This window comes from Lipotes vexillifer, unplaced genomic scaffold (assembly GCF_000442215.2).
Source record: "Lipotes vexillifer unplaced genomic scaffold, Lipotes_vexillifer_v1.1 scaffold636, whole genome shotgun sequence".
Lineage (NCBI taxonomy): Eukaryota > Metazoa > Chordata > Mammalia > Artiodactyla > Lipotidae > Lipotes > Lipotes vexillifer.
Genome location: NW_006786547.1, coordinates 641,090 through 649,641, shown reverse-complemented (window position 1 = coordinate 649,641; position 8,552 = coordinate 641,090). Strand labels below are relative to the sequence as shown.

The window sequence follows — 8,552 nt, the reverse complement described above, 5'->3', positions numbered from 1 at the left end:
CCCACCTTCCCCGGGCCACGGGCCGGCCCTCCCCCGCCCTCCCCGCTTGGCCCCTCCCGAGCTCGCGCCCCAGCCCGCGTGGGTCCCCGCGGCACTGCGGCGGTTACCAGGACGCTGGCCCAGCGTAGCCAATAGCGCCGACCTGTCGGCGTGCTCTCCGGAGCCAACCAATGAAAGAACAAATCAATCATTTGAAACACCCAATGGACAGAGCACCGCAGAGCGAGGGGGGGTATTTTGATAGGGAGAGCAGAGGCCGCGGCGGACCAATAAAGGGCCAAAGGCGTTGGGAAGGCGGGCGTTAGGCGGATCGATTGACGGAGCCTCAGCCAATCAAATGAGGACGCTTGCCAGCCTCGCTCTGGAAACCCAATACGAGGCTGGCGGGGGCGGGCGCGGCGGCTATATAAGCACCGGCGGCGAGTCAGTTGTAGCAGTCTGCGCGCCAGCTCTTCGGCTCTCGCTCGTAGCCAGTCACTGCCGCCGCCGCTGCCGTCGCCGACGCCGCCGCCGCCGACGCCATGAGGGAGATAGTGCACCTGCAGGCCGGCCAGTGCGGCAACCAGATCGGCGCCAAGGTGAGCGGGGGCGTCGGGGCCGGCGCAGGTCTTCCGGGCGGGGCGAGCGGGCGGCGGGAAAGATGGCGGCAGCGGGCGGGCGGCGGCGGCTCCGCATTGCGGCCCCGCGCGGCGCCCGAACCGGAGTCGGGGCGGGGGCGGCAGCGAGGGCCCTTGGGGACGGCCCGGCGGCGGCGGCGGCGGCGGGGGAGGGGAGGGCCGCGCCGTCCGGGGCGGGGCCGGCTCCGGGCACCTCAGGCGTGACTCAGCCCCAGCCCGGCCCGCCCGCGTCTTCCGCAGTTTTGGGAGGTGATCAGCGATGAGCATGGCATCGATCCTACCGGCACCTACCACGGGGACAGCGACCTGCAGCTGGAGCGGATCAACGTGTACTACAACGAGGCCACGGGTGAGACCCCCGCGCCCTTTCCCCATCCCCCTGCCGCCCCGCGGCCCTCCCCTCGCTGACGCCCTCCCGCCCCCCAGGTGGCAAGTACGTGCCCCGCGCCGTGCTCGTGGATCTGGAGCCGGGCACCATGGACTCCGTGCGCTCGGGGCCCTTCGGGCAGATATTCAGGCCGGACAACTTCGTCTTCGGTGAGCTGCAGGTCGGGCTGGTGGGTGGCTTGATAGTCAGGGCGCCTCATAGGTCAAGAGGTGCCCAAGGTCGCCACTTTTAGGACCGCAGAGCCGAGGTCCTGATGCGCTCTGCCCTCCCCGTAGAAGCGGGGTTCAAGGACACTCCTTCCTTCTCGAGTCACTCAATCCCCACTCCTAAAGCGGCTTTGGGGGGCAGGCCCAGCTGTCCGCACGCGCGGAAGGAGCAGGCAGATGTAATCTGCCAGCCGTGCAGGCTGAGTCAGAGGCAGTGGCAGTTCATCTGCCCTTGGGAATTGGCGGAGGCTGCCCGTGGGAGCAGCTGGCTTGTTGTTCAACTACTTTAGCTTGAACTCTTTATTTTTAATCGGGTACGTCGTTACGTTATCCGTTTGGGGGTCCACCTGCTGTACCTGCGGTGGGGGGGGGGGTGTGTGTCACCTCACGCCGTGTCACCTGGCCTTTTGGCACGGGTGACCAGTGGTGACCACATGCCAGGCCGAAGAGCGACTGGCTGCTCTCCTTTGCAGGTCAGAGTGGTGCCGGGAACAACTGGGCCAAGGGGCACTACACAGAAGGTGCGGAGCTGGTGGACTCGGTGCTGGATGTTGTGAGGAAGGAGGCGGAGAGCTGCGACTGCCTGCAGGGCTTCCAGCTGACCCACTCGCTGGGGGGTGGCACCGGGTCCGGGATGGGCACCCTTCTCATCAGCAAGATCCGCGAGGAGTACCCCGACCGCATCATGAACACCTTCAGCGTGGTGCCCTCGCCCAAGGTATCGGACACCGTGGTGGAGCCTTACAACGCCACTCTCTCTGTCCACCAACTCGTAGAAAACACAGACGAGACCTACTGCATTGATAACGAGGCTCTCTATGACATCTGCTTCAGAACCCTGAAGTTGACCACGCCCACCTACGGTGACCTGAACCACCTGGTGTCGGCCACCATGAGTGGGGTCACCACCTGCCTGCGTTTCCCGGGCCAGCTCAATGCTGACCTGCGCAAGCTGGCCGTGAACATGGTGCCCTTCCCGCGCCTGCATTTCTTCATGCCTGGCTTCGCGCCGCTGACCAGCCGGGGCAGCCAGCAGTACCGCGCGCTGACGGTGCCCGAGCTCACCCAGCAGATGTTTGATGCCAAGAACATGATGGCGGCCTGTGACCCCCGCCATGGCCGCTACCTGACCGTGGCCGCCGTGTTCCGGGGCCGCATGTCCATGAAGGAGGTGGACGAGCAGATGCTTAACGTCCAAAACAAGAACAGCAGCTATTTTGTCGAGTGGATCCCCAACAACGTGAAAACAGCTGTTTGTGACATCCCACCCCGGGGGCTAAAAATGTCTGCCACCTTCATCGGCAACAGCACGGCCATCCAGGAGCTGTTCAAGCGCATCTCGGAGCAGTTCACGGCCATGTTCCGCCGCAAGGCCTTCCTGCACTGGTACACGGGCGAGGGCATGGACGAGATGGAGTTCACCGAGGCCGAAAGCAACATGAACGACCTGGTGTCCGAGTACCAGCAGTACCAGGACGCCACGGCCGAGGAGGAGGGGGAGTTTGAGGAGGAGGCCGAGGAGGAGGTGGCCTAGGGCTGCGGTACCGGGTGAGGCATGGGAGCCGTGGGAACTCTTTATTCACTCAGCCTGTTCTCTGATAGCCCCGCCTTTCTGTGTGTGGATTTGTTCTCCTTGTCTTGACATCACATGCTGTACAGGTACCACCATTAAAGCGTTTTCATAGTGTCTGGCTGCGCCTCTCCAGTTCCTTCTGATAGGCCTTGCGGGTGCTGTTGCCAAACGTCAGTGCGTAGTTGTCCTGCATGGCTGCGAGGGGCACCGCTGCAGCTGAGCCCCTGGGCTCGCCACGTGCGCAGGGTGAGCACGCGAGTGGCTGCTGGAGGGGTCAGCTCGGCCTGCGAACACGCAGACTCCTGGGAGCTTGGGGCTGCCCTGGGCCCCTGCCTCCTGAAGGCGGGTCTGGCCTGTGCACAGGAAACCTCTAGAAGGCCAGCATGGTCTGCAGGCAGCTGGCCTCTGTCTGACTTTTAGTGTCAGGGCTGTGAAACCCTTCACTGGGGAAGAGGGGACATTGGGTAGTCCTGCCCCAAGGGAATCGCGTGGTCACACAGCTGGCCTTCAGCACAGGTAAGGGGGCCCAGCCCCGGACGCCTCCCCACAGTGACCACCTGTCACCGTGACCTTGGCTGGGATGGGGGCGGGGAGCCTACTGCACTCACATGGTATGAACCCCATGTAGAAAGGTATCAGGCCTTGGCTCCTGTAGATGGTGTTGCTAGGCCACTGCGTTCTGGGCAGCCTCTCGTCCGGGGCACGGATGGGATTTCTGAGCAGGAACTGCGGAAACAGGCAGGCGCTGCCATGTGCTGCCGCCCCCAACTGGTAACCAGTGAGCAGAATGTCCCGGTGGGTGCAAGGCTGGCATTCTCCTGGGAATGAGTGGCTCAGGGTCTTTTCCCGTCTGTCCCCAACACTCCGGGGCAGAGAGCCAAGACCTAGTCAGAAAGACATTTGGGGGGCAGGGGCGGGCGGAGGGGGAGCAGCCTCTTTGGGCCAGGCAGAGCCCCCTCCCTCCAGGGAAGCCAGAGCGTGGAGACCGCCGTGCTCGCCCAGGGATGGTGTCCACATACCTGGATCTTGTCGAACTCATCCGTGGCCTGTGCGACCCCATCGCGAAAATTCATCCCTATCACCCAGGCAAACCGAGGGACAAAGCCAGCATAACCTGGGGAAGGAGGAGCCAGGGGCCCGCTCCCAATCGTGCCCATCTCCCCCACCCCGGGCATTCGCACCTGCTCCCAGGGGGTTAGGGAAGTCTGTCTGGACTCCCCTCTCCGCCTAAACAGGCAGGAATGGGCCAGCAGGAGCTCCCAGTCTTGGGGAGGGCCCATGGGCAGCCTCACTTTCTCTCCCCAGGTCCTGCCTGGGCCCTTGGAGCCTTGCCGGAGGCGTGTCGTGCCCAGGCCTCGGGCACCCACCTGAGATGGCCTTGCGCTGGATCAGGTCGGGGTGGTCCATCTGGGGCGGCCTGTGGAAGCTGCCCACATGTAGTGTCTCCTGCTGGTGGGCTGGGGCTGGGCACTCTTCCCTCCTGCAGGGGCACAGCTGGAATGGGGAGGGGCAAGTCAGCGCCCCAGCCCCCACCAGGCTCTGGCTCTGGTGAGGCTTGATCCCAGTGCTCCCAGTGTGTCTCTCAGTTACCTGGTACTGCGTGGGGGCCTCACGGGCAGGGGTGGCGCTCATCCAGGCCTCTTCCCCTAATGCCAACCGCAGGCCCGGGTGTCCAAGGTTCCTGGAGTCCCCCTTCCTGCCCGGTGGGCAGGGAGGGTAGGGGGGGTAGGCCATGAAGCCTGCAGGCAGTGGGACTTGCCTGGATACATTCTCTCCTCCCAGCGGCCCCTGGGCATCCACCTCCCAGGGTGGGCACCGGCCCAGGATCTCAGAGTTCTTGTCGGGCTTCAGACCTGTATGGACAGGGCAGCCTTGAGCCACAGAGGGCATGGGGGCGTCCCCGGGGCTGCAGGGCCGGTGGGCGGGCGGCGGCTTAACTGGTGTACTGGGAGACGTAGGGCTCTGTCAGTTCACGGCAGGGCGCAAAAGGTGGCTTGGACTTGCTGAAGTCCTCGATGGACTTGGGCTTGGCTATGGGGGACAGCACGGAGCACGGGCTCTTCGGCACGCTGGCGTCCGTGAGCAGCTGTGCCGTAGTGCGCCCATAGGTGTTCCCCACCTGGTAGCGCAGCTGCGGGTAGAAGCCAGCATAGCTGTGGAGGAGAGAGGAGCCGGTGTGGACCCAGCCTACTGGCCACGGGCAAGATCCGCGACCCGCCTACAGAATGGGGTCACGGCAGCACCTGCTGTCCGGGGCTCTTGGGGCTTGAATGGGCAGCACAGGCCAAGCACTGAGAACAGGGCTGGCCCACGGGAGGGGAGCTCTGTCATCACCACCTTCGGGGTCCCATCCACCCAGCCATCTTCCAACAACATGTTCTTAAAGATGAGGGAACGGGGAGCTCTGCCCCCGCCGAAAGCATTGCAGGGGTGGTCTGAGGCACAGGGGAGCCCACTGTACACGAGTCGGTCCCGCCAGGAAGGTATGGTGGGCATTGGGCCCAGATGGTGGCCACCCGGGAGGCTGGCGGGAGGTGGCACTTGAGCCGAGCGTCACTGAGGCCTGTGGGGAAGTGCTGTGGGCACCATGGCTAAGCCCTGAGGGCAGCCGGTGTCCACTGCTGCCCGGGGCCTGTGTAACATCCAAGGCGGGTGCGTTGCTTTCCTCTTAAAAACTGCTCAAGAGGATGCAGGTTTGTCAGTCAACAAGCTGCGCGAGGCTGGGGCTGAAGGTGAGAGCCTCTGCAGTGTCACCAGGGTTGGGTCTGGTTCTTCCCAGCCTTTTCCTTGCACGTGGTCTGAGTGTGCGTTGGTGTGCACACACACTCTGGAGGCCTGTTTAGGTTGTGCCGCTCAGCACGCAGGATCTTAGTTCCCTGACCAGGGATCCCACCCGTGGCCCTTGCAGTGGAAGCTCAGAGTCTTAAACGCTGGACGGCCAGGGGAGTCCCCCGTTTCTGTTGTTGGCATGCGGGACACCTAGCAAGGTGGCCTGGCGTCGGTGCCCATCAGTTTACTCCACATGCTCCTCTTCATGTTTTTAATTTTATCTTTTCGGCCACGCGGCATGCAGGAACTTAGTTCCCCAACCAGGAATCGAACCCATGCCCCCTGCAGTGGAAGTGCAGAGTCCTAACCACTGGACCGCCAGGGAATCCCCAGTTCATCTCCTCTTTAAAGCGCGGAGGGCTCTATGGAAGGAGAGGCCAGCCTCCCCAGCTGTCGCGCTGTCCCCAGTTTCTGCTCTCGACAGACGTGCTGGCCACCTGAGACGGCTGCTCCAGCAGGGCAGGTCGGCCGGGCCCTCTCGAGCCCGCCCCAGCCCTCCTGCCCAGCCCCTCCGGCCCTCGGCCTCACCCCCATTTCCCTGGCCTTCCGGGTCCCCAGGCTCCTGCTCAAGGGCCTCACCCTCTGGCCTCAGCTTCCTGGAGACCCAGCTCTGGGGCCCCCCCTCACAGCCGAGCAACCTTCAGCCCTTAGGCCCCGGCCTTGCTCCCCCATCCTCGGGGACCCCAGCCTCCCCACAGGGCTCCGGCGCTTACCCAGGGATGTAGTGAGGTTCCGGCGGGAAGAGGTTGTGCTTCTGAGTAGCTGTCATCACGCCTCAGCTCTGCCTGGGCTGCCTTCAGCCCCTCTTGTGCCTGCACCTGGCTCCTTCCAGAGAGGAGTCCTTGTTGCCTGGCAACCATTGTGAAGAGGCCCGGCATTGTTGGGCAGCACCTGGGCCGGGCCCCTTCCCACACCCTGTGAGCACTCCCGTTTTACGGCAGGCCTAGGGAGGCGTCTCACTGAGGACAGACCTAGAGCTTGGAAAACGGGGACTGTAATTGCAGCCCAGTCGGTCCTGCTAGGTAGTGAGAGGCAGGGTTGGGTTTGAACGCTTGCTACCCGCAGGGGGCCAGTAGCCAACTGAAGGGCAGCCTCCCAGGGTGAGTCTAAGGGAGCCCCACCCCAAGCCCCCTCCTCAGATGCAAGGCCCTGGACGCTTTGGAGGCATTGCCACAAGGTTCCTGAGCCGGGGAGCTGCTGGGACCCTGGAGGGTCTTTCCCTTGGAGCTGGGCACTATTTTCCATTTTAAAGAAATCCTGATCTCTGTGTGTGTGTGTGTGTGTGTGTAGGGAGGACTTTCTAACCATAAAAACGAAGAAAAATATAAAGGGAACGATTAGCAGGTTCAAATACGTGTCAAAAAAACAGTATAGGGCTTCCCTGGTGGTGCAGTGGTTGAGAGTCCGCCTGCCGATGCAGGGGACGCGGGTTCGTGTCCCTGTCCGGGAAGATCCCACATGCCGCAGAGTGGCTTGGCCCGTGGGCCACGGCCACTGAGCTTGCGCGTCCGGAGCCTGTGCTCCGCAACGGGAGAGGCCACAACAGTGAGAGGCCCGCATACTGCAAAGAAAAAACAAAAAAAAAAAAAAAAAAAAAAAAAACAGTATAAACAATACTAAAAGGCAGATGACCAACTGGGGAAAAAGTTTGCAACAAGTGTTATGTGCAGACGTGATATCAGTGGAAACAACTTTACAAAACAAATCTATGAAAAATTAACACCCCAACAGAAAAATACGTGTGAAATGTGCCTATAGTCAACGAGGGCAGAGTCTCAGTCAAACAAATGCTGATGAAACGCTGATGCTGGCAGTTTCTGATGCTCCTTGCCAGCGTGAGGACCGCCTCTAATTTGCGAACACAAAGGCTGCACAGACTTTGACCCACCACTTCCACTCGGTGCATCTATCCTGAGGAAATGATCCATGTTTAGCTGAAGACAGGCGTGCACGTCATCCGCCATGGCGGATGGCAGTATTTGTTATAGGGAGAACTCCCAGCTGCTCACGCCCAGTGACAAGGGCTCTGACAAGCTATACCTGCATCTGTGGGTGATTATGCCCTCAGAGAACACCGTGCACCACCACGGGAAGGGCCCCGGAGCACAGAGTGGGAGCCCCCCGCCCTGATAAAAGGTGTGTTTCCTCCAGGAAGTCTCTATCTGTCTGCCTGTCCATCTGGAGCACCTCCCGAGACCAGGCAGGGTCAGCGTCAGATGGGAGAGCTCTGGAGAGGAAGAGACGGGGGTGCGGAGGAGGAGACATTCTTGGCCGGGCCCCGCCTGGATGAGGCCAAGCCAGGGCTGAGCTGGTTGGCTGGTCAGTTCTGGAGGGTGCCGCAGGGCCCGGTGTGCAGAGGGACTCTCGCTCACCCGGCCTCGTCTTTGTCATTCCTTTGCATTTCAGCCTCAGCAGCCCCAGCCGTTTGTGATACCCTCCAGCCTCTGTGCCCCCAAGAAGACAGGCCTCCCCACCTCAGCCCCACCTGGGCCACCAGGCCTGCCTCTGGGGTGGGCACGGTCCACTCAGAGCCAACCACTGTTGCTCCACTTTTCCGAGGGCTGGGTTTTCCGCGGGGGCTCCTTCTGTGCTAGGGAGGCTCCCTGGCCCCTGCACCCTACCCCCACGCCTCCTTCAGCTGGCCCTGCACAGCTAGGCGCCCCCTGGCCCCTGCCCCCTTCTCCACCCTCTGCCAGGGCCTCAGTCCTCCCCGAAGCCCTACTAGAGTGGACCCCAGCCCCCCAAGAGACCCCAAAGTCCAGGAGAGGGGAAGGGTTGGGGCAAGAAAGCGGGGAAGGGAGGAAAGGTGGCCGAGCCAGGAGTCACGGGCGTGGGGCGGCTGAGGGCCTCCTGGCCACGGCTGATCCCAGGGCAAACCCACCTGGCAGGTCAGGGGAGGGGCAACTCCAGGGCTGCTTCCCCAGGGAGTTCCCGGCAAC

The 8,552-nt window shown here is 62.7% G+C and overlaps 2 protein-coding genes across 4 annotated transcripts in view; one reads left to right on the top strand and one right to left on the bottom strand.

The window, feature by feature from the left end:
- The window catches only part of TUBB4B (tubulin beta 4B class IVb), a 10,202-nt gene extending 7,304 nt beyond the window's left edge, over positions 1-2,898 (top strand). The window contains exons 1-4 of one of the 3 annotated variants that reach the window (XM_007458936.1): positions 405-578; positions 858-966; positions 1,044-1,154; positions 1,685-2,898. In XM_007458936.1, coding sequence (XP_007458998.1) covers positions 522-578; positions 858-966; positions 1,044-1,154; positions 1,685-2,745 — 1,338 coding nt within the window. In that variant the 5' untranslated portion in view covers positions 405-521 and the 3' untranslated portion in view covers positions 2,746-2,898. Of the gene's footprint in view, positions 1-404; positions 579-857; positions 973-1,040; positions 1,155-1,684 lie in introns of those variants that run through there. The other 2 variants (XM_007458935.1, XM_007458937.1) reach the window with 2 other exon arrangements.
- Positions 2,891-6,382, bottom strand: CIMIP2A (ciliary microtubule inner protein 2A). The gene is made up of 7 exons (XM_007458938.1): positions 6,327-6,382; positions 4,723-4,937; positions 4,375-4,637; positions 4,152-4,278; positions 3,804-3,898; positions 3,393-3,510; positions 2,891-2,979 (listed from the first exon to the last, which is right to left on the bottom strand). Exons 1-7 carry the CDS (start codon positions 6,380-6,382, stop codon positions 2,891-2,893), a joined length of 963 nt encoding a protein of 320 aa, XP_007459000.1.
- Between the last annotated feature and the right edge of the window lie 2,170 nt (positions 6,383-8,552).

Bases quoted from the DNA above. Each gene is read 5' to 3' on its own strand.
- CIMIP2A (XM_007458938.1), bottom strand. From the start codon at position 6,382: ATGACAGCTACTCAGAAGCACAACCTCTTCCCGCCGGAACCTCACTAC. The intron at 4,638-4,722 runs GTTAAGCCGCCG...CTGTCCATACAG, and splicing joins CTACGTCTCCCAGTACACCA to GTCTGAAGCCCGACAAGAAC. The intron at 2,980-3,392 runs GTGAGTGCAGTA...TGCCCCTCGCAG, and splicing joins CTACATGGGGTTCATACCAT to CCATGCAGGACAACTACGCA.